The sequence below is a fragment of the Elephantulus edwardii genome, unplaced genomic scaffold (genome assembly GCF_000299155.1).
Source record: "Elephantulus edwardii isolate Elephantulus edwardi_28Jun2011 unplaced genomic scaffold, EleEdw1.0 scaffold00060, whole genome shotgun sequence".
NCBI lineage: Eukaryota > Metazoa > Chordata > Mammalia > Macroscelidea > Macroscelididae > Elephantulus > Elephantulus edwardii.
In genome coordinates, this window is record NW_006399810.1 from 15469721 (window position 1) to 15495498 (window position 25778).

General features: G+C 38.7%; 1 protein-coding gene across 1 annotated transcript in view; it reads right to left on the minus strand.

Annotated features, from left to right (window-relative positions):
- DIP2C (DIP2 disco-interacting protein 2 homolog C (Drosophila)) overlaps positions 1 to 25778 on the minus strand; it is a 693228-nt gene that overhangs the window by 65959 nt on the left and 601491 nt on the right. The window contains exon 32 of the mRNA XM_006887669.1: positions 11085 to 11146. Coding sequence (XP_006887731.1) covers positions 11085 to 11146 — 62 coding nt within the window. The remainder of the gene's footprint in view (positions 1 to 11084; positions 11147 to 25778) is intronic.

A 25778-nucleotide genomic window follows, 5' to 3' on the forward strand; every position in this document is an offset into this window, starting at 1 on the left:
AAAAACCATACCTTTTTAAAACTTTTGTACATTAAGTATGAAAAATGCAAATGTTTAAGAAAGCATAAAATTGGAAGTAACTGAAAAGACCTAATTAATTTTAAATACAGATTATAAAGATTATTTTTAAAACATTTTCAAATAATAGCAAAACAATTTGATTATGTTCCCCCTTGTGCATGTGAAAACAAAATTTATTCCAGAAACAAGAGTGGGTCTGTATCCTCATGTATTCCATTATGTGAGGCTCTCCATGGCAACCTGCTACAAACGTAAACTGATCAAATTTCAAACACTATGGTTCTGAGAGAAAAAAATTATTTCTTTTAAAGGCAGGAATTGAAGTAGAAATGATTAATCAAAACTCTTTTGTGAAACCTTTTGTCATGTGCCTCTTTAGCGGTGCCTCCTCTACACACTTTTCTTCTTTCTTTTACTCTCTCTCCCCCCGCCCCTCAGGGAAATTGCACACTTATATTGACAAATTAACCTTCTCTAGGTTAATTAAGTGATAATTGGGCAAGTGCCTTGGGGCTCCCAAGTGAATATACCAAGTGAATATACTAAAGCAACATGAAAAGTAATTAATCCTTATGACAAGATATTAATGTAAACTGAAGTTAGAAAGCTAATAACTCCAGTTAAAAAAAAATAAGAACAGTGACAAGAGAGAAATAAGGTCAATATTTTTTAAAGGCTCTCTTGTTTCACTTGCCATTTCCTATTTCTGTAACAACTTGCTTCCTCTAGTGGCCAGCTTGGAAAGGGATGCAGAGTGTGAGTTTGCTTCTTCCCTAGGCTGAACAGAAAGGATGAGTTCCCTGTGTGAGCACTTCCCTTTTCCAGGGCCCAGAAAAATGGACTAGGCAGGTGTTACTCTTGGGAGAGGGATAATTGCCACCCTAGTAACAACCTGTAAGTGAATTGACAGTAAATGAGTTGTGTCTAGGCCTGACATTCCCAAGGCCTGACATTCCCAGACATTCTTTCATTTAATTCTCACAAATGTTGTTGTTGTTTTAGAATCTCATATCCACTTGGGATTTTGGACAGAGTCATCACTCTAGAACTGTTACTTTTTCTGTGCTTAAAATGGATACAGTAAAAACATGTTTTAAATTCTCATAAATACCTTCAAAATGTTTTTACTGTATTTATCCATTTTAAGCATAGAAAAAGTGAGAGTGATAGAGTTATGACTCTGTCCAAAAATCCCAAGTGGATATGAGATTCTAAACCTCATTTGTCTGACTTGAAAGCCACATTACCTATATCCTAAAGAACATTCTTAAACAAATTGATAGAGGCATAAAGTGATAGAGTTTTACAGTTTGAATGATGGTACTTTCACCTGAGACTATACTTGAGGAGATTCCATAAAGGATTATTTGAAATGGGCTTCAACATATGAGAATGTCAAAGAAGTGGGAAGAGTGCTGCTACAATGTGAGGAACGGGATTAGTGTCACAAAAAGAAATCCATATGGAAAACCAATGCTTTGTAAACTTTGACTCACAGCACAATAAAGAGTTAAATAAATGAGACTTTCACCTAAACTGGTAGGATGGCAAAGAAAGAAGGAAAACCCATCCCAAGGCTGATAAGGGGGAGCACATGGCTGAGGTGTGGGTGATGGGGAAATCTCAAGGACCCTCCTGATAGGTAAGGGAAAGACGATGATTATGGAAGTTTTCTGCCCTGGAGGTAGGAAGAAATGTGGTGTTATCATTAAACACAGGGAAGGAAACGGGACCAGTGAGATGAGAAGCAATTTCTAACTTGGGGGCTGGTAGGATTCCTGCGTGAAGATGCTGAGGGAGCCTGGAGATGCAGGGAAGAAAGAAGCCCTGCAGCCAGCCAGGCATAACCTTCAAGTTCAAGGCTGAGAGTCAGGTCTAGAATCCTGCAGATTGCCTCTAATAATTTCTGGTTAACTAACACCAGAAACCCATAGTGGAAATAAAAGTGAATATACGAGTGATAGAGATGGAGAGAGAAAAAAACAAGCAGAAATGAGAGCGAGAACAAGGCGTCCAACAGATTTTTTCATCTGTAGCTTTAAGAAAGCACTGCCAGGAAAGTACTGGGGACAGGAACCCACGCTAAAAATGTTTACACAATGTTCCAGAGAAGACTGCATGCTTTTTGTACTCTTCCTTTCTTCCCTAAGTTCTGGAAAAAAAGGAAAACAATGAAAAGTCTAGTGAAAACATTTTTGTGTGTGCTTTGATGAACAGCCAATCAAGCTACAAGTCCTTGCCTCTCCTTGGACGGCAGGACAGAGAACAGAAGTCAGGTGTAAAAGCAGGATCAACATGGACAAAGTGAGAATAGTAAATGAAACAAACAAACAAACAGTCTTTTGGACGGAAAAGCTTCCTGTGTAAAGGGTTCAGTTTCTTTCCTTCAGCAGGGAGAGATTCCTTGTCCTTGACTGAGGTCTTATGGGGGCTACAGAAAGAGAGCAGAGTCCACTGTCCTACTTCTGTGGCCCAAGTAAAGGCCAGAGGAATACAGTCTGAGGATCCCTAAGGGACAAAGAGAGGTCATCAGAGCAAAAAAACAAACCCCAGCAATCCTAATACAGGAAGATGCACAGAGATAAGAATTCAGATAGGATATAGGATTGGGAGTTTTGCTTCACAGCTGTGGAGTCAGATGTTCCTAGAGATGTTGGTTTAGTATTTCACTGCTACAATCTGAGTCCTAAATGACTAGCCCCAAGCAGTTTGACAAGTATCTACTTGGTACGTGAAAGTATATGGATATGGGTACTTGGTGGTTGTTGTTAAACACCATCAAGTTTTCACAGGCGATGGATTACAGAGGAAATGAACATTGTTTCCCCCCAAAAAAGCAACTGGTCGATTCAAACTGCCCTGCCAGCCTTCAGGTTGGCGGCACGACTCCTTACCACGAGACCACCAGATGGTATGGCAACAAAAGCTTTAAAGACTAAGAAATAGCATTCTTCCTGAATCTTACTGAACCATCCATGTAATAAATCTGTTTTCAAGTCTGTTTAGTACTAGACAACTAATTTTTATCCTGTATGTGTTTAAGATGCAATCAAAATAATATGATTTGCTCAAAGTGAAAGAGTATGTCTGTGTGCATAGACATTTATTGAAGGAGTCTCAGCCTCTCAAAATAGAGAAGACTCAAAATGTTCTCAGGGAAGGGGAGAGGCGTGTGGCCAGATACTTGGATTACTCCTCTTAGGGGACTGCATTGGAACAAACCTACAATCTTTGAAACATCTTCAGTGGAAGTAAATGTGCCAACTAAGTAGATTTGATTTTTTGTAACAATTAATGCACAGTCTTATGACTTTGGGCAACTAAAGAATAAGAAACAGTTGTTCAAGGTATGATCCTGAAGAACTTTTAATGAGTCAACCTAGACAGCAAGCAGAACAGAGAGTTTGGCCGAGTTATGTGTATAGTCCTTGTTACTGTGTGCTGTTGAGTTGGAACGGACTCCTCGCTGAGCCCCAGCGGGTTTTCAGAGGGAGAAAATCAGAAGGAGACTGTCTATCTTTCTCTTGCAGGGTGGCTGGTAGGTTCAAACCAGGTGATAATCACCAGTGAAATAACAGCTAATTTTCCTGTTTTCTCATTTTACTACTTTTAAAATTTTTTGTTTTATTGAGATTACTAGGAAGGTTTACAAAGCGGCTTAGTTTTCCATTAAACCATTCAAATACTATATATTACATTAATTACAATACCCAGAATGGATCATATTCTTCCCCTTCCTCCTTGTGATTCTCATTTCTACTAATCTTTCTATCCTACTCTTTCTCAACTTTTAAGCTTTACTCTGGAATGATGCTGGCCTTCTGATCTTATGTCATCGATTATTCTAAAGAGTGAATGGCTTATAGTTTAACTTACAGAACTACTGTTTCGTTCTACTTTAAGGCCTCACGATGAGTTTTCGTTTATATTTGAAAGGTAAATAAAGGTTCTACCTATTAGAGTAGTATACATTTCTGCTTTTATGAGCTTGAGTTTTTTCCCACATTTCTCCCTCCACTTCATCCTATTATGATCCTTTTAGAGTGGTCAGGAGTAGTGGGCTGGACACCACCAACTTCTACTGCTTTTAGGTTTGTGTAGTTTATTAGCTGTATTAGCTCTGTGAACTAACCGTTCCTATGCATCAAATTGCTATCATTGCACCTCAATAATTTGAAGGGGTACCTGACTGCAGATTTTCCCAGTGTGATATGTCTCCTAATTTCCTCACTGCTGGTAATAGGGGTGTTGACTATGGATCCAAGTAAGATGAAGTTGTTGACAATTTCAATCTTTTATCATTTCCTTTGATGTTGCCTCTGGGTCCAGTGGTGAGAACTTGTGTTTTCTTGATTCTGAAAAGTAATAAATACTGAAAACTCTATCTTTGATCTTCTGCAGCAAGTGCTTCAAGCCCTCCTCCCTTTCAGCAACCAAGGTTATGTCATCTGCATAACATAGGTGGTGGATGAGTCTTCCTCCTACCCTAATGCCACATTCCTCTTCATAGAGTTCTGCTTCTCAAATAATCTTCTCAACATACAGACTGAATATGTATGGAGTTAGGACATAACCCTGAAGTACAGCTTTTTAAATTTTAAATGATGTAGTGTTCCCTTGCTCTGTCCACACAACAGTCTCTTGATCTGGATATAGATTTCGCATGAGCACAATTAAACGTTCTAGGATTCACATTCTTCTCAATATTAGCCATAATGTATTATGATCCACACAGTCAAATGGCTTTGTATAGTCAACAAAGCACCAAAAAGACATCATTGTGATATTCTCTACTTTCAAGTAAGATCCATCTGCCATCAATAATGTTATCCCTGGTACTATGATCTAGTCTAAACCCAGACTGAAATGGCAGTTCTCTATTTATGGTTTTAGCCATTTTTTAATAATATCATCAATATTTTGCTTGTATGTGATATTAATGCTATTGTTTGGTAAGTTCCACATTGGAACTTTATGTTATGGAAACAAATACGGATCTCTTCCAATCAGTTGGCCTGGCATCGGTCCTGAAAATTTCATGGTATAGACAGGTGAGCATGTGCAGAGCTGGATCTGTTAGTTGAAACATGCAAACTGGTATTTCATCAATTCCCGAGGCCTTATTTTTCTGCCAGTGCCTCTGGTGCAGCTTGAACTTCTTTTTTCATCACCACTGGCTCTTGATCACATGGTATCTTTCCCACAAAAATTTCAGTGTCAGTCGATTCTTTTTAGTAAAGTGATTCTGTGTATTCCCTCTATCTTCTTTTAATGTCCTGGATCATTCAAGATTTTTTATTTTGTAAACTATGCAAATAAAATGTTTTTATTATTATAACTAAAAAAAATAAGCTTGAAATATTGAACACCAGTGACCATCTGGCCTTTGATCACTCGTGTTCAATATTTTATTTGCATAGTTTACAAATATAAAAATAACTACAATGTTAAAACTGCAGCCAGAGTGCTCTTTGGAGGCAAGGATGATGAGGCTTCACCTCACATACTTGGGCACGTTGCTAGGAGGGGCTATTCCTTGGAGAGGGACATGATACTGGAAAGGATGGAGAGTCAGCAAAGCAGAGCAAGGCCCTAGGTGGACTGACATGGTGACTGTCACCATGGACTTTTGTGTGTCAAGAAGTGTGAAGATGGCATGGGACAGGACAGGGATCAGATCTGTTGTTCATAGGGTTGCTGTGAGTCATGTTTGACTCACAGTACCTAACAACAATTTACTTTTTGAATCTTTAAACACTCTAAGGTGTCATTACTATGTAATTACAATGAAACTTTGAATCACACAGTTTCATTTACAAGCCTGTATTATTTTCATTCGGGTTCTTGTGCAGTCCATCAGATGAGGTATATGTGTATAATCACCGCTTGTGTTTTTTGAAGGTATTTGCAATGAATAAATCACTGATTGTACAAAAGTCAATCACTAGATCTCCAGGCTCATTTCTGTTACTGAGTCTGTAATTTCCATCTACGAGTCCTTCTTTTTTTCAACATTTGTATTCCAGTCACCAATTATTTTTAACTCATCTTGCCTGCATATAAATTTCAGACTACAGAAGTTGGTAGAAATCACCAATGTCCTTTTATATGGCTTTAGATGCTGGTACGTATATTTAAATAACAGTTGTATTAACAGGTCTTCATTATATGTCTATGGGTAGTATCCTATCATTCGTAGCATTGCACTTTAGGATCGATCTTGAAATGGTCCTATGGACTATGAATGCAACACCATTCTTCCTCAATTTTTCATTCTTGGCATAACAGACCCTACATCTGTTCGATTTGAAGTGGTAAATATCATTCCACTTCAGCTCTCTAATGCCTAAAATATTGATCTGTATGCATTCATTTGGGCAATCTCCAGTTTTACTAGATTCATACATAGTTTGTACATTCTAAACCTATTCTTAAGATGATTCTTAAATATAGGTGGAATAAACTCAATATCACACTTCTGATTACAATTCCTTCTTCATTATTTCCAGGCTTTGTACTCCAGTCACTAATTATCCTTAATGCATCTTACCTGCATCTAGAGAATCTACCCTCCAGAATCCAACTGCTTCACATATGAGCCTCCAAACTGAAAACTTAGTCAGGGCCCAACTGACTTTTAAATACAAAGGCCAGCTCACCAGGTCCTGATTGAGTTAAACAAAAGGCTTCCATCCCACAACTAACTGTTAAACCATCAAGATTCTAGGATACTTCCAATACAAACAAATTGAACCCTCTTTTTCTGAGTACTATCTTTGAGGATTGTGATATTGTATGCACCATCTAGTCAAAGGTAGAACCAATTCATAGATGATCCTCTAATGAAGTTTTCAGAGGCTGGAATTTGCATGGGAGGAAACTGCTCATCTTTCTTCTACTCTGCAGCTGGTGGATTTCACCAAGCCACCAAGGTGCTCTAATTCTTGAGAATTAATCAGTTCAAACCAGAAATCTATACTCTTATGTGCCAAAGATGGACAGTTTTGTCCATATTGCCTTAGAATATTTGTTCCTCATGTATTTAGATTAGAAAGCCAGATCGTAGACAGAACTGCATAACTGTTACTCAAGCAAGTATTCTTCGATATGCCATTGTTCCCTTTTTGCAGAAGTCATTTATGTGTAGAGACTTTAAATAAAACATATTTTACATACTATAAAAATTATTTGGAAAATTGTATATCTTGACAAGAAGTTATTTAATCTCTTCACAGATAAGGGTCTAAATTTTGAAAGTACCTCAGACTGAGTTTTAATGCAGCAGGGTGCTTTGGTCAGTATTTCTGTGAAATGAGGGCCTTTTACCAGATGACTGACTTTAAACTCTCAATGATTTGGCAACTGTAGGGCTATCGTTTTGGACAACAGAGTTATACACTTAAACACTTCCAGGGGCCAGGCAGACAACCTACAAGTGTGACAAGATTAACTGACCACAGTGAGTGACATATGGGTCACTTGTTGCTAGGGGCTGCCCAGGACACCACAGGGTGTATAGCGTCATCCTTGGCCTCTACCTCCAAGACACCAGAAACATTTCCTCCCAATAACCAATCAAAAGTGGCCTCTATTTTATCCCATGGCCACACATATCCTGTTTTTATTGTTTGCTGCCCTTGAGCTGAGTTTGCATGGTGACTCTCATGTGTTTCAGAATAGAAGTGCTCCAGAAAGTTTTCAAGGCTGTGAACTTTTAGAGGCAGATCACAAGGCCTATGCTCCTAGGCACAAGTTTGGGTGGTTGAAACCCTTTACTTTGTAGTAATTTGTCAAGGATTCAACTCTTCCTTACACATCCCTTGAGGTTGAAAAGGTATGGAGACAGGACACATCCCTGGCGTACGCCCTTCCCAATTTTGAACCATGCAGTGTTTCTTTTGCTCTGTTCTGACAACTGCCTCTTGGTTCAAGTATAAGTTTCGCATTAGCACGATCAAGTGTTCTGGGATTCCCATTCTTCTCAGAGTCAGCCACAGTTTGTTATGATCCAAACAGTCAAATGCCTTTGCATAATCAATGAAGCACCGACAGACATTCCTCTGGTACTCCCTGCTTTCTGCCAATATCCATCTATCTAACATTAGCGCCAATATCCATCTAACATTATCTACAATATCCCTAGTACTACAACCCCTTCTGAACCCAGCCTGGACTTCTGGAAGTTCTCTGCTGATGTGCTATTCCAGCAGTTTTTGGATAATCTTCAGCAGAATCTTGCTTCCATGTGAAATCAATGATATTGTTCTATAGTTTCCACACTCTGTTGGGTCACCTTTCTTTGGAATGGAAACAAATATAGATCTCTTCCAGTCACTTGGCCAAGTGGTTGTTCTCCAGATTTCTTGACACAATTTGGTGAGCATGTCCAGGGCAGCATCTGTAAGCTGAAATATGTCAATTGGTATACCATCTATTCCGGGGGCCTTATTTTTTGCTATTTCTTTCAAAGCAGCTTGAACTTCTTCCTTCATCACCATAGGTTCTTCCTCATATGTTTCATTAAATTCCTCTATGTCTGCCAATTCCTTTCGATACAATGACTCAGTATATTCTTTACATCTTCTTTTGATACCTACTGGATCACTTCATATTCTGCCTAAAGCATCCCTGATTATAGCAACTCAAGGTTTGAATTTGTTCTTCAGTTCCTTGAGCTTAAGAAATGCTGAGTGAGTTTGACCCTTTTGATTTTCTGACTCCAACTCCTTGCACATTTCATTGTAATATTTTACTTTGTCATCCCGCGCTGCCTTTTGAAATCTTCTGTTCAGCTCTTGAAGTCTTCCTTGTGCTTTGGCTTCTCTGCACTCCAGTGCAATCTTCAGAGTTTCTTCTGACATCCAGGCCCTTGAGGAGGGTGCATAATCGCCTTGTTGAGAACCACCCCTGCACATAATCTTCCAAAAACTCACAGCTGACCTTCCAGGACTTGTTTTCAGGAGGCTGTACGTGAGAAGGGAGGGGCTGTCCATCACTTTCCTGTGCCCCTGGTGGATTACAGCCACCACAAAGGTGCTATCTGCGGGTCAACAGCACAACTAGGAAACTACTATCCCAGAAGCTAATGGGAAGCACATGTTTCTACTCAGACATCCAAAATAAATTTAAAGAAATGCTGCTTGGCTGGGTTCTGTAGCGCTGCTCAGCCATCAAAACCCTCTCCCCACAGCACTCAGATACACAGCACAAAAGCAATTCCTGTCACAGAAGGTAACACTGTCAACAAGACCAAGGATGGGACTCTTCCCCTGAACAGCTTCAGGTGACCTCCCAAAACGGTTCGCTATTTATTGACCCAGAAAATCTCACAAAATCATGCATATCGAGAGGCTCGAATCTCTGAGACCTTTTTAAGAATACTTGGGAAATTGCCCAAGCCACCTAGCGGGTATGCATAGCCAGAAAGCCACCAAGTATCTGAAAGATGTCGTTTTGCAAAAGCAGTGTGTGTCATTCCGACGTTACAATGGTGAAGTTGGTAGGAGTGCCCAGGCCAGACTGGGGTTGGACACAGGGTTGGTTGCCCTAAAAGATTACTGGGGTTTTGCTGCATATGTTTAAAAATGCAGAGAGTAATGGTGAACTTGAGGATTTAGATTCTCTGGTCATTGAGCCCATCCAGGTGAACAAAGCTCCCAAGATGTGCCACTGCACAGACAGAGCACATGGTCAGATTAACCTCTCCATGAGCTTTGCTGCCATACTGAGATGATCTTTATTGAAATGGAATAGACGGTTTCTAAATCAAAAGAAGAGGTTGCCCAGAAGAAAAATATCTCTCAGAAGAAATGGAAGAAACAAAAGCTTATGACTCAGGAGTAAATAATTCAGCATCAAATAAAATTAAAATCATTAAAAAAAAATAAAGTACAGGAATGGACTTCCCAATCTTATAGTAACTCTTGAAATAATTTCTACTCTAATTTTACATTTACTTTTTCACTTTGCACATCACTCTTTGTCAACGTGCTGTATGAAGTAACCTGGGTTGCTGTGATGCTGAACCTTGTACCACTGGATATCAAATACCAGAATGGTTTCCCAGTGTGGACTGATGGAGTGTCTGATGGAGTTGCCTTTGGAAACTATATGAACTTGGAGATGTGTTATGGAAAGGCACTAGGTCTGTTTTTCATAGAGTTGCTATAAATCACACTCGATGGCAATCAACAACAACAACAACAAATGGGCATAAGGCTATGATGATGTTTGCTTAACAATGTAAAATTAATGCACCATTAATTAACATTGTATCCGGCACCTAGCACATTTTTATTCAGTATTCCCTTAACATTCTGGAAGAAGATACTACATATTAGAGAATGTTCTAATTGTTAATTACTTCATGTGAACAACATCTCTATAATTTCTGAAAAGAAAATTATCTATTTTGGTGAGAAAATCTATAGTAAAAAGGATGAAAACTTCTCTTTGCTTTGGGGCCTCGTTAATAGGCTCAGCATGTCAGGGAGCGAGTCCCCCACGGCTTCTCTCCTGGGTTCACCTCCATTCCCCCCCCCTCCCCGAGGTGCTCTTACCAATTCCTACCCACACTCTACCTTTTATTCTTGCTCAGGAGGCCAGTTAGGAAGCTACGGAGAAAAGTTCTTCTGACTTCCATTTTAATTTTTTATGGCAACTTCACAGAGAATTCTGTGTGCAACAGTGTGGACAGAATACTTATGGACACAACTTGGAGCCCGGAAAAGAGCCCAGGGAAGGACCCCATCTCCTGTTGAGAGTGAAGCTCACAGGAAGCAGCGCTCACTGCACCTGGCTGTTGTGTAACAACCATGTTCACCTGCATCTCAAAACAAATAAATTACTGTCCTGTTGTGTATGTTTACAAATTAGATCAGGATGTAGAGAAATGTTAAAAGTTATGGCATTTTGCTCACTGACAAAGAAATGATGACTTCCCCAATCCTATTTTACTTTTAAAGTAATTAGACATTGAGTAGGGTTGTTGTTTTTTTTTTAAACTAATGAGTAAAGTGGATATTGGACAACAAGGAAGAAAAAGAAACCCAAGTTCATCATACCTGTCATGTCTCAGGGCTCTCATATCAACATACACAGTGGTTGGGTCAGGTCCAGAGGTTCCCTGTAAACAATGAACGGCTGTGGTTAATTCAAGTTTGAGGGGAAAGCAATCTACTTCTTGTGCTTTCTACTAGGTACTAAACATTATTATTCTGTTGAGGGGAGGGGTCAGTAAAATCTCAAGCTGAAAATTTAAAATCACTAGCTTTCCAAGATATTCATTATCAAGGTGCTATTAACTTTGGTGTGGTGATCTACATTTCAAAAGGAACCTTTTAGTAAGATAACACTGGACTTTTTATACAGCTGGGCTATGAGCTACACAATCAAATTAAGATATGAGGGAGACATGCTGCACACAGTTTGATAAATAAGAGAGGCTAAAATGGTTCAGATCAGCTGACTGAGAGAAGCAGGTGCCAAAGATACAAAGCATCATTTGCTGAGAAATTTTTACTGCATGCATCTAAAAAGGTGTCTATTTAGAGCTCAAGATCAAAGCAGAACATCACATGAACCGATACAGATTAAAGAGGACCAAAATGAATTCTGTCCCTTTTGTTCTCTCTGTGCTTTAGTTTCCCACACAAACTTAGGAGGGTATAACTTGCAACAACGTCGATGTAGGAGGCTGCATGGGGACAGCTGGACAAGACCTGGAGGTCCTGAACTATCTATTTAACATAGGGGTCATAAATCTTACGTTGGTGGTATAAATTCCTTAAAAATTACGCAAGACTGACATTTGACCAGAGACCTCTGTCCATACAAGAGCACTGTGACTAAATCTACATCACTGTTGTTATGTGCCATTAACTCATAGCTGAATCTCCAGCAGATTTTCAGAGGCATGAAGTGCATGGGAGTAGCCTGACTATTGATCTTTATCAGATTAGCTGGTGTATCTGAACCATGTGCCTTTGGGATGGCAGCACAAGTTCTTACCACTAGGCCACCAGAGCTCCCTCAAATCTGTGTTATAAACGAAAACTTTACTGAAGTTCCTCAGGGAGGCAATATAATTACTCTGGGTGGAACAGGTGTAACTTAAAATAAGATTCTCGAAAGAGAACCCTTCAGAATGCATATATAGAGCCACACTACAATTCTTCCAAAGCAAGCTTCCATCTTGTAGGGAGGGAATGTTTAAATAGGGAAAACAAACATAGAGACAATGTCATTAAAAATACACTGTTACCACTCAATAATCTGGATTATTAATATCCCACCACCAAGACAGAGAAAAAGAACAGCACATGCAAATTAGCCTGTAGGTGAAAGCTTATAAAAACAATACAATACAAAGAATATTATTTCTAATTCTATGACTATTTTGCAATGCTGTGTTACAGACTAGCACTGAGTGGAGAATGTTTTGAGTAATGGAAAACATAATAGAAGGCCAATTTAAAAAAAAAAGAGCAAATAATAAAACAGATCACTAAAGTGGAAAATGGAAACAATGATGAAGCAACCACTGGTTTTGTACAATGGGAGTAACACATGAGTCACGAGTATGAAATGCTGGAAGAGGTCTGAGAAAATTATATCACCCCGGGCCATCTGTACTCTTGTGTCACAGGGTCTAGTGCACCCCTCAATCAGTTTCTGCACTCAACTTCTAGTCTGTCCCACTGCTGGAAGCTGATAGGACGGTAGGTAGGGTAGGAACTGGAATGGAGTGAATGGAAAATCCCCTACCTGCTCGGCCAGCTTCCACAGCCTGTGAGGCTATAGCAGCAGGAAGTCAGGAACAAGAAGAAAGGAGAGAACACCAGACCAACGGAAACCAAAGACAAATACACACACAGACACAAAACGAAACAAGCCAACAAATAAAAATGGGATGAAGAAGAGGGAGAGTCAGGGAGGAGAATGCACAAAGCAGGGAACAAAATAAAAAGATAAAAATAAATGTCAAATATGGAAATTGTTAAAATTAATTACTATACCATTAACGGCTTAAAAAAAATTAAAAGATGTCAACATATCCACAGAGCAACAGGAGAGAGAGTAATAGAGGACTAACCATGGACACAGAAGGAAGTAATTTTTAACTATGTAAGGGCAATGGTGTCGCTGGATAGTTTAAGAATTATTTTTAATGTTTCATTTTATGCTAGGAAGTGGGGAGCATGAAGTTTGTGGTCCAATCTGTTGCCCATTCCCTCACTGAAATAGTTTCAAGTTTCTGATGACAAGGATAGTAAACTTTGAAGGTTTATACTGAGAATTAGTACGTGTGACCCTATTCCTCTACAAGATGAGCTGTAGATGCAAAAAAATAAAAATAAAAAAATAGGGGAAGGGCTTTAAATTGATTTGAAACATGAAGAATCCAAACATTAGACTCCTTTATAACTTAATTTAGTAGTCTAGAATCATTAACTTGTGTAGTGGAGACTTCTACTTAAATAGATGTCCAAGTGTCCTATGACAATCCTGTTCTTCAAAAAACCCCAACAAACACAAATTGATTGCAACTGAGTTGGAGCCAACTCATGGAGGGCATTGGGGTTGCAAGGATGTAAGTGGCAGGTGGTTCTGAACTACAAGACAGGAGTGTGTGGTTAGCACTGCAACTGTCTACACACTACACCATCAGGGCCTCCAGGGAACTTAGAAACAAAAGGCAAAACAAAAACCCAGAGCATGTTTAAACTTGTCACAGAGCTGGTTCAAACTTACACGGACCCTGCAGGACAGAGCAGACCTTCAGCATAGGGTTCCCAAGGCTGTGATCTTCATGGAAGCACTCTCCTCAGTTTTCCTGATTTCTTGATACTTAAACGGTAACTTAACTAAAAATTACCCAAAGATTTCTCCAAATTATTGCCCTTTAAATTTTTTTTTTTAAAATAATATAAGGTGAAATCACAGGGAAAACGTATTTATGACTGGGAACTAATCTTTCTTGTATATGTGTGGATGAAACAAAGTGTCTCCAACAAAGGAGGTTTACCGAATTAAGAAAAACGATAGGTCATACACAAGGAGAAAGATAAAAAAAGTTAACATATAATTGTTTTAAAATTAAAAAAATTCCAAGTTTAGAGTGAAAAAATTTCCTAAATAGAAGTGTGTGGAAAAAAAAGAAATCTGTGTATGTCTACTATGCTAACATTTAAGAAGCAAGGATAGCTTAAGAGGGCGCCATACAAACGTCACTCTTCAGATTGAATGGAAAATGCCACAAAACGTGTCTATGCCTTTGTACTCAAATTTGTAAAACAATTTCTCTGTTCACGTGAAATGTGGGAGTTATGTAAATGCTGCAACTTAGAAGAGGCTCAGAGGGTGATCTTCTGAAATTCATTACTGGTTAGGACACATCTATGCCCAGACCAACAATGACTCCCTGCTGAGGCAGAAAAAGACAGAAACTTCATTTCTCATCTGTTTCAACCCCCTACTCTGTTCAGGCTGCTCAAGCTTTTGAAGTCTTTTGAAATCATGATACTTCCCTGTTTTTACTTTTCTTTCTTTGCAGTCTCCACTAACTAGAATGCTTTGGTACAAACCCTTTACATACTCAGCTGCTAGCTGCATAGAGTTACCCCAAGCCCACTTCAGAGGAAGGGCCAGGAAATCTGCCACAACCACCACTGGGAACTGTGTGAAGCAGCTGTGCTCCCAGTGAGCTACAGGGGGCACAGGCGAGCATGCTTTTCTTCCTGTTTTGCAAACCCATTTTTTTAAAAAATGCAACATATATAATTATTTACAGCATATGCTTTGAATTTCATTCCCCCCATTCATTCATTGTTGCATATTTTCTTCCCTGCCCACCCACCTCGTTCATTTTTCTCTTTGAAAAAATTCTTCCATTGTTACACAATCCCCAAGTCCACAGTCCACTTTAGTACGCATTTCTTTTTCTGTAATCTTGTCATGAAAATAATACCTAATCCTATATTCCTCCTAAACAGTTCTCTCCCTCATATGTTTCAAGGCAATATACATTATCCCCTCTTTTCTTAGGTCTCCCCCACCCCCAAGGTCAGTCCTGTTTTACAACAGTGGCTCTATGCACTATTTGTCCTTTTGTGACTAAAATACTTCACTCAGCATAATGTCCTTCAGGGTCACCCATTTTGTATATTTCATGAGTTCCTTGTTTTTCAATGAAGCATAGTATTCCATTGTGTGAATATACCACAGATTCTCTATCCATTTATTTGTTAAGGGGCGGTTTGGGTTGTTTCCAACTCTTTGCTATTATGAACAAAACAACAATAAACATGGGTGTGCTACATTTGTTTGGGTGGCAGTTATGGTTTCTTTAGGGTATATTCCCAGTAGTGGAAGTGCTGGGTCAAATGGATTTCTATTTCTAACTTTTTGAGAAAGAGCCACACAGCCTTCCATAGAGGTTGCACCATTTTACACTCCCACCAACAGTGAATAAGGGTTGCAATTTCTCCACAAACACCAGCATTTGTTGTTTGCTGCTCTATTGAATTTTGCTATTCTTCTGGGGTGAGATGATATCTCATAGTTGTTTTGATTTGATTTGCATCTCTCTTAGACCTAGGGATTTTGAACACTTCTTCATGTGTTTGTTCACCATCTGAATGTCTTCTTTGGTGAAGTGTCAGTTCATATCCTGTGCCCATTTTTCAGTTGGGTTGTTTACCTTTATCGTGCTGTGGCACTTGAGTATTCTATAAATTTTAGATATAAGTCCCTTATCACACATGTCATTGCCAAGTATTTTTTCCCAGTGTGTGGCTTCCCTTTTTACCCTGTTGGAGAAGTTTTTTGAATGTGCAAAGGGATTTGATCCTTAGACGGTCCCATTCATCTATTTTATCCACCGCTGATTGTAGGTTTTTCAGGATGCTTGGAAGACTGTTCATGTTGTGGATTAGGACTTCTAGAGTTCTTCCAAGCTTTTCTGTAATGAAGATTATAGTCCTTGGTTTTGGTCCTAGGTCCTTGATCCACTTTGAGTTGGTTTTTGTGTATGGAGCGAGGTGTGAATCTTGCTTGAGTTTTTTTAGATAGTTCTTCCAATTCTGCCAAAACCATTTGTTAAAAGGTTGCCATTTCCCCACTTAACTGATTTCATTTCCTTGTTAAAAATCAGTTGACTAAAGGTAGATGGGCTGATTTCTGGATTCTCAAGTCTATTCCATTCATCTATGTGTCTGTCTTTGTACCAGTATCACACTATCTTGACCACCACGGCAGTGTATTAGGATTTGAAATCAGGAAGTGAGATGCCTCCTACCTTGTTTCTCTTTTTAAGGAGCGCTTTGCTTATTCGGGGCCACATTACATTCCAAATGAAATTGGAGATTGCCTTTTCCATCTTGTTGAACAATGGAATTGGTATTTACATTGGGATTGCACTGAACGTGTAAACTGTCTTTGGTAGTATTGTCATTTTCACAATATTGAGTTTTCTTGTCCTGAGCAAAGTATATTCTTTCATTTCTCCAGGTCTCTTTTTGCTTCTTGAGTAATGTTTTGTAATTTTTTTTTAATAGATCCTTTGTGCTTCTGGTTAGATTTACTCCCATGTATTAGCTATTGTGAAGGGTACTGTTTGCAAAATTAGGTAAAAACACCACCAAAATAGAAAATTATAGGCCAATGTCTCTTATGAACATGGATGCAAAAATTCTGAATCAAATCCTGGCCAACAGAATCCAATGGTACATAAAAAAAAAATAATTCACCATCACCAAGTGGGATTCCTAACAGGTATGCAAGAAGGGGTCGACAGGAAAAGCAATTAATGTAATTCATCATATTAACAAAGGAAAGAACAAGAGAAACATGATCCCATCAATTGTTGCAGAAAAGGCCTTTGACAAAATTTTACACCCTTTCCTGATTAAAACACTCAACAGAATAGGAGTAGAGGGGAATTTTTTTCAACAAAGAAAAAGTATATACACAAACCCAAGAGTCAACATTGTTCTCAATGGAAAGAGATAAAAGGCATTCACTTGGAGAACAGAAGTAGGCAAGGATGCCCACTATCACCTCTCTTATTCAATATTGTATTGGAAGTCCTAGCGATAGCAAGAAGACAAGAGAAGGAAATAAGAGGTATCAAAATTGGCAAAGAGGAGGTAAAATTATCTCTATATTCAGATATGATAGTATACTTGGAAAAAACCCTAAAGACTCAGCAAGAAAATTACTGGACATACTGGCAAAGTGGTGGGATACAAGATCAACAAACAAAAAGCAGCTGGATGTCTCTACAGTGACAAAGAGAAGCTAAGAAAATCCCATCTTTTAGAACTCTGCGCCAATCAATGTTTTCTGAGAGAAGACTTAAAAAGGTTGAACCTCCAGTGCAACAATTAATGACTGGAAACCCTAAGTCTCTGTAAACTTTCATTAAAAAAAAATAAAACAAAACAAACAAACAAACCCAACCCCAAAAAAAAGTTAAACCTCCCTGGTGTGCACCAAGGGAATTTGACACTGTTAAAGATTTCCATTTGTATGATCTTTGATTAATGTCTTTCTATCCTACTCATGTATAAGCAGCACAAGGCAGATTATGCTTGGTTTTGTTTACTGCTTTATTTTTGCTTTTAATTCCATAGAGATGTAGAGATGTCAAGAAATTTGGAGGATGGCTGTCTGGCCAAAGGATTGGAAGAGGTCCATATCTGTTCCCCTTCCCAAGAAAGGTGATACAACTGAATGTGGAAAGTACCAAACAGTATATTGATATCACATGTAAGCAAAATACTACTGTAGATCATTCAAAAACTGCTGGAACAGTACCTAGATAAGGAACTTCCAGAAGTTCAAGTGAGATTTAGAAGAGGGTGTGGCACCAGAGCTATCATTGCTAATGCCAGATGAATCCTGGCTCAAAGTAAGGAATAACAGAAAAATGTCTATCCGAGCTTTATTGACTGTGCAACGGTGTTTGACTGTGTGGATCATGACAAGTTGTGGCTGACATTTAGAAGAATGGGAATCCCAGAGCACTTGCTTGTGATCATGCAGTACCTATACCTGAATCAGGGGCCTGTTGTGCAAACGGAGCAGGGGAGCACTGCATGGTTTGGAATTGGGAAGGGAGTAGGGTTATGTTCTATCTCAGTACATGTTCAAGCTGTATGCTAAGCAAATCATCTGAGAAGCTAAATTCTATGAAGAGGAGTGTGGCATCAGGATTGGACTCATAAGGACTCATCAATCACCTGCGTTACACAGATTACACAGTTACTTGCTGAAAGTGAAGACTTGAAGCACTTGTTGCAGAAGATCAAGGAATGCAGCCTTCAGTATGGATTGCATCTCAACATCAGGAAAACAAAGATTCTTACTACTGGACCAATAGGCAGTGTAGTGATGGATGGAGAGGACATTGAAACTCTAACAGCTTCATCTTGCATGGATCCACAATTAACACCCTTGGTACCAGCAGTCAGGAAATACGGAGATGCACTGCACTGGGAAAATCTGCAGTTAGGGATCTTTGAAAATTATTGAGGAGTAATGATGTCAGTCTGAGGACTAAGGTGTGTCTGATTCCGGCCACAGTCTTTCTGATTACTAGCTATGCACCCGAGCCTTGGACAATGAATAAGGATGACAGAAAGAGAATTGACGCCTTTGAGTTATGGTGTAGGCGGAGAGCACTGAACATCCCCTGGATGACCAAGACAACAAACAGATATGTCTTGGAGAGGGTGCAGTCGGAGTGCTCTTTGGAGGCAAGGATGATGAGGCTTCACATGACATACTTTTGGACATGTTGCTAGGAGGGGCTATTCCTTGGAGAGGGACATGATGTTGGGAAGGGTGGAGGGTTGACAAGGGAGAGGAAGACCCTCAACCACGTGGACTGACACGGTGATTGCTGCAATGGGCTCTTGTGTGTCAGGAAGTGTGAGGATTGCGCAGGATAGAACAGGGTGCAGATCTTTTGTTCACAGGGTCTCTAAGAGTCATCCTCTACTTAATGGTACCCAACAACAGCAACAACAATAACAAGAGGCTGATGCCAAGATTTCCCACAGAGTGTCATCAAATCAGAACCAACCCACAGCTGACTCTCTAGTGGGTTTTTAGAAGCTGTAAATCACAAGGGAGGAGACTGCTGAACTTTCTCCAATGGAGCAACCTGTGGATTTGAAACACATGTCTCTGAGTTGGCAGCACAATGCTTTACCCACTAAGCTACCAGAGCTTTAAGCACATGGGTAAGTGATAGCTACAAAGTAGCTATTTTGATAGTTTGAACAGGACAATTCTTTTCTTCCTAGCTGTAAAAGTCCATTAATGTTCTGCCACTAAAAGAAAGTGGGACTGTGCACAGAGGAGGGCTAAGCAGACTCTGGGGACCAGTGAGCATGGCCACCATGAACTTTGAAGAGCACACCGTTTAGTGCACTTAGGATGGGTGACTTAGGTTTTAGTTGTGGTACTGCAGCTGACAGGGAACCAAATTACTGTAGAATAATTGAAATTGTGAACTTTTGACTAGTGTCATCATAATTTCTTCCTCTTTTCCTATTTTAACATAAAACTGTCATTAGAAACTGTGAAATTTAAGGAATTCACCTTAAAGAACAAACTGCAAAGTCAGCAAGACTATCAAACATCATTTAGAATGCTATTAATGACCTAAAACCAGAGAAATTGCTCTCATGGCAAGGCTATTTCATCCCTTTATTCACAAATCTGAATAGTTTAAAACAGACTAAATGGGGTAAGTCTATTAAAATCATTTTAGAAGCAGAGATTTAAGGATGGTAGTGATCTAGTCTAAGACAGGCTCCCAGTGAAGGGTAGTGATTTATTCTAAGATAGGTTCCTGGTTACAAGTTACTGTAACAAATGCCACTAAATCTAATTTGCTACTTGATTTTCATACTCTGACCTCCCATCCAGCTGACTCCAACATTCATTTTGGGGTTAGATTTCTTTTAAGAAATTATAGTAATTAAATTAGAAGTTCAGGTTAACCGGAAGGCATGCTGAATGGGTACAGTGACTGTTTAGTTTATTAAGTATCTAAGGGCTAAAGCAACAAATTTAATAGTTTCTCAATTTCAACATAAAACCAAACACATTTTCACCTTTTTAAATATAGCTTTAAGCAGTGGATCTCAAAATGTACACCACAGACCCCTGTAGTCCTTGGGAAATTTTCAGGAGAATTCACAAAATCAAAATTATTTTATTACTACTCCTAATATGTAAATTATCTTTTTGGACTGTGTTTACATTTATACTGACGGTACAATGGTGAGGGTGGATAAAAATGCAGGTGCCTTATGAGTCAAGGCAATTGGATCAAATTGCCCTTGTATATATTTTTTACTGCCATACAATTATTATAAACCAAAGAACAACTACCCTTACAAATGCTGTTGATAAAACAACTGAAAAAGTTATTTTTTCAGCTTGACTCTACACATTTTAATATTCAATGTGAGAAAACATGCATAAAGCACTTTATCTGTCTTTTAGAAAAGCGCGCACGGCAGTGAGCTGGGAGAGGAACTCCCTGCCTTTTCCATGAAACTTTTATTTAAAGCTACGACTGACCTCATACTGAGGTACCTGGCAGTTATCTTCTTTAAAACGAATGATGCGATGACCCTTTACTTCAAGGACACAATTATGGTATTTGCTGAGAATGGTAAAAGTGAAAATTTGCATTTCTGAAAATGCAGTTCCATTATTGGGTACTTAACAACTCTCTACCACTTAAAGACCTCTGAGGAGATTGGTGGTACTAACTGTGAATGCAATTTTTTAAAATATTATCTAATAAAAAGTATCAACTTTTAAAAAACACACATTCAGTTATTAACAAGGTAACAGAGGTTATTACAAAATTATGGATGGGTAATTAAAAATACAACTGAGAGCAACATATTTTAATGAAACAAGAGTTTAATTAACTTTGGGGAAACTGAAAGTAACACTTGTTGACTTTTGGTATGAAAGCAAAGAACATCCTCAATATCTAAAAACCTCACTGCTGTCAAGGTGGTATCCATTCATAGCTGACCTAGTGGTTTTCAGGGGGCTGTAATTGCACAGGAAGATAGTGCCCAATCTTCTTCTGAGGAAACCTGCTGGCAGACGCCAACTGCCAGAGAAGCATGGGCTTTGGGTTAGGAGCACAAGTCTCTGAAGACTAGGCCAGCAGAGCCGCTTTTCTTTTCTAAGTATTATCTACGCAAGGCAGATTTTTTTCTTCCTGTACTGAAGCTCTGGTGGCCTAGTGGGAAAGGAGTTATACTGACAATCCAAAGTTAGGTGATTTAAATCCACCGACAGCTCCACAGAAGAGATTATAACCTTTGAAACCCACCAGAGGGTGAGCTATGAGTTAGTTTTCCCCTGAGAGTAATGAGTTGAGTTTTTATATGTACATTAAAAGTACATATAGCAACAGATTATATGCAGAAATAGATATGAAAATCCTATGGCCTAAGACGTGGGTTATTGAAAAATCAACAGTTCGATCCCACCAGGAAAGAGGCAGCAGTCTGCATTCCTTTCTAGGAATTCTTATGCTTTACAGCCTCAGACATCCTAGGAGGAGTTTAACCTCACTAGGCAATCACTACGAATCAGAGTTGACTGGACAGCAGTGGTTTTGTTTGGGTTATTAAGCCAGATAGTAAAAATATCTGCCAACCCTAGTGCCTTTGTTTTCTGTCTCTTCTGCTGTGGTTTTCCTAGGAATTTCCTCTTAAATCGAGTCTGAGTTATGCAGTTCTTTTCAGCGATAATCCTCTGCTGTTACACAGGAGCTCTTTGATGTGATAGCAAATGGGGGTGGGAAGGAAGTGTCCTCTAATGCTAAAATCAGATTCCAGTTTTCAGTGAGCCTATGCCCTAGGGCTGTGACTCCATAAATTATTCTCAAGCGGAAAGTTTTTCTCACTCCTTAACTGAGACAGGACAATTAGAGAGTGCCCCATCTCTTTCCCCACGTCAAAAGGCTCTGGTAAAAGCTATGGGTAAATGCTCAGTTTCTCTCTTAAAGGCATGCCACTGTTTAAGAATAGAGCCACGGAGTCAAATTTCAAAATGGTTTCACTTATCTCCAATCCACGCCAAAGGTTGAGAGGACTTTTCTCTCTCATATTCACAGTGTGTACCTGGTGAATCTGCAAGAGGAAAAACTCACAAATGTTGGGCAGTCTAGCGGCACTGAACTCCAGATTTTCCACTCTCTAAACTTGGGTCCCCATCACTCAATTACACTCCAATTCCTCAATCACCCTTTGAGGTTATCATGTGCTACGGAGTCAGAACAGACTGCTAACCGATCCTCCAGCAGCTTTTCAGAGGCTTGAATCCCCCAGGAGATCACCCACCTTTCTCCTGAGCAGTAGTTGGTGTATTAGAACTGAGTGCCTCTGGGCTGGCAGTGCAGTTTCTTACTTACTAGGTCACCAGAACTCCATCAGTTATTTTAAGAATATCCTATTCAATACTGTCCCCAAGAGCACTTTCTGCTTCTGACAAGCTGTGATTCTCCATGTCTGTCTGCCTAGATATGGCAGTGAGGGAGGTGGTTTTCCCTGTGGCTTCAATTCTCTTAAGACTACGAAGCATTTTCAGGCCATTTTCTTGCTATGGAGGTGGGAGCAATTTTCAGAGCTCTTTTATGTACTGGGCTGAAAAGAAACATGTTTTAATTTGAGACACTCATGTAGAAATGTTTTATAGGGTTAAAAGGTGTTTAAATACTCTAAGAAATTGTCAAATCTTAGAGTAAAAGTGGCTACTGAATTTTATACACCACCAAAAATGAGTAAGTTCTATGTGTTTCACATATTCTTTATTTAATCTTAATATTTAAGTTTTAATAGTTAGTATTGTTGGTCTTTTCTTAATTTGCCACTCTGGCAATTGAAAAAGTTTTTCACTATATGATTTTACTTTGTATTTTCTTGGTGACTAATAAATAATGTGGAATACCATCTCATGTACTTATTGATCTTTTATATATCTTCTGTTTTTTATTTTTAGGACTTTTAAAACCTATTCTAGATAGAAATCTTTAGTCAGGTTTATGTATTACAAATATATTTTCCCAGCCTGTGTTTTCGCTATCAATTTTCTTAAATGTGTTAGTCTGATGAAGTGTAATTTATAATTATACAAAATTATGAAGATATTTTCTATTTCTTCTAAAGCTCCATTTGAGAAGCTTCGTCATAAATATTTTGACTTTTCATCTACCTGAAATAAACAGTGTGTGACATAAGGAAATGACAGATATTATCTTTTCCCAAAAAAATTTATCCTCAAAACCTCGTGGATCTCAGTGAGAACTGACTCAAAACTGACCCTCAGCAAGTTTTCAGAGGCTGTAAATGTCACTGGTGGAGATAGACCATCTTTATCTCAGGGAGCTGCACTGGATTAACCAGAAGTATCATTTTTGGGTTAAAATTGTAACTCTCTACACAAATCTATTTTATTTTTCAGTGTCCTCAAGTCAAATACAATGCAAAGTGACCCTATGAACAACAGGCCCGAGCCCTGTGTCATCCAAATCATCTCTGATACACCTTCAGCCCATTACTGCACTCACTGCATCACTTTGAGGGACTTCCTCTTTTTCACTAATCCTCCATCTTCCTAACCATGATACTCTTTTTAAAGAATAGCCTCTCCTAGCAACATGCACATGTGAGAGGAAGCTTTATCATCTTTGCATTGAAGGAGCAGTCTGGCTGTACCTTCTCCAATACATATGTGTTTGTTCTTTTGGCAGTCCATCGAATATTCAGTACTCTTCAACATCACAACTCAAAGGCACCAATTTTTCTGTCATCCTTATTCACTATCCAGCTTTCAGATTCATAGCAAGTAATTGAAAAGACCATGGCCTTAATCAGGTGCACCTTAGAACTCAAACTGACGTCATTGCTCCAAACATCCCTGACAGTGGATCTGTCGAATGCAATACATTTCTTGATTTCCTGCTGTTACCAAGGGTATTGTGAACCCAGCTAAGAGGAAATCATGGGCAATTTCAATCTTCTCCATCTGTCATGATATGGCTTATCAGCACAGTGCAGGGACTTTTGTCTTTTTGAAGAATAGAAAATCTATAGTTGTTTCTAAACCGTTTACCAAAACCCCTTTTTCCTGTCTCATGGTAGATTTTATTTTTACTTGTTTTAATGATACACTGATCTTTCCAGATGCTCCTAACACTGTCTTGATTACTGTCACTTTATTAAAATCTGGTGTAGCTCACAAGGAGCTGTTCTGTTAATTAAAGGCTGTTCTCTGGTGGTATGAATGCACTAGAAGTTCTTCGGGATAAAAACGGGTAATCTTCTCATGTGCAATTTACAGCCTCTGAAAACCCAGTGGAGGGTCCACTATGATTAAGTTCTGACTCCATGGACAATGAATTCAAGTTTGAATTTGGAGTTATTAAAATCAAGGAGTATAAATTCTCCAACAGTGTTCCTTTCCCAGACTATTTGGTTTTTAAAGCTTCTTTGAAATATCATTTTTTTTAAAAAAAAACAAACTTTAGAATTGTTATAACAGAAGTTTCAGGAAAGTTGGCTGTAATTTTGAGTGAATACATTGGATTTATGGATTTATTTGGGTGGAAAACACATTTAAACACAGTTAAAACTATTACCTCTTGAATATGGAATAGGGGAAAATCTATTTATTTACTTCTGATTTCTTTAAATTCTCTCAAAAATATTTTATAAATGTTCCTGTATAACTTCCATTAGGTTTATTTTACATATTTCAAGTTTCCTGATACTATTATAATAGAGAGCTCTGATGACCTTGTGGGTTAGGAGTTATTTTGCCATCCCAATAGCAGATGACTCAAATGCACTAGCTGTTTACCAGAGGAAGACCAGCAATCTCCTCTCATGTGACTTCAAGCCTCTGCACATCAGCTGGGGTGGGCGTGGGTGGGGGCGTGTCAGCTGTGAGTCAGTTCCAACCTGAGTTTTGAGGAGATTTTTCTCCACGCCCCCCCTGGCATTTTTTAAAAAAATTATTATTCTAGGTATTTTAAAAAATTTAATTTTAAATGGTGGCTTAGTGGTAAGGAGCTGCCTTGACAACTCAAAGGCATGTGGTTCAAATCTACCCGCTACTCTGTGGGATAAAGATGGGCAACTTCCTCCTGTGTGATTAACTCTGAAAACCCACTGGAGGGTCAATTACGAGTTGGTTCCATTCCAACAAAAACAACACAGCTATACAGAAAATTCATTTTTGTGTATTAACTTTGTATATCCCTTCTTATCGCCACATATTAGCATTTATTGTTTTATGCAAATTTGATAAGAGATTTTACATGTACAACCATATTTTCTGTAAATTACAAGTTTTATTTTGTACTTTTATATATTATTCTAATATGTACATAATTTTCTTTTTTTTCTTATTTTAACGCATTGGCTAGAACTTCTATTATAATGATGGTATTTCTGATTTTTGTGTAAAAATTTTTTTCATAAAAGCAGACCAAAGTGTTTTGGATTTTATTTTTTTGTGTGTGTGTGTTTTGGATTTTAATTTAAATGAGGGGGAAATATGCTTATCTATAGACTGGAAGAGATCGATATATGTTCCTATCCCAAAGAAAGGTGACCCGACAGAATGTGGAAACTACAGAACAATCTCACTGATTTCACATGCAAGCAAGATTTTACTGAAGATTATCCAAAAACGACTAGATCAGCACA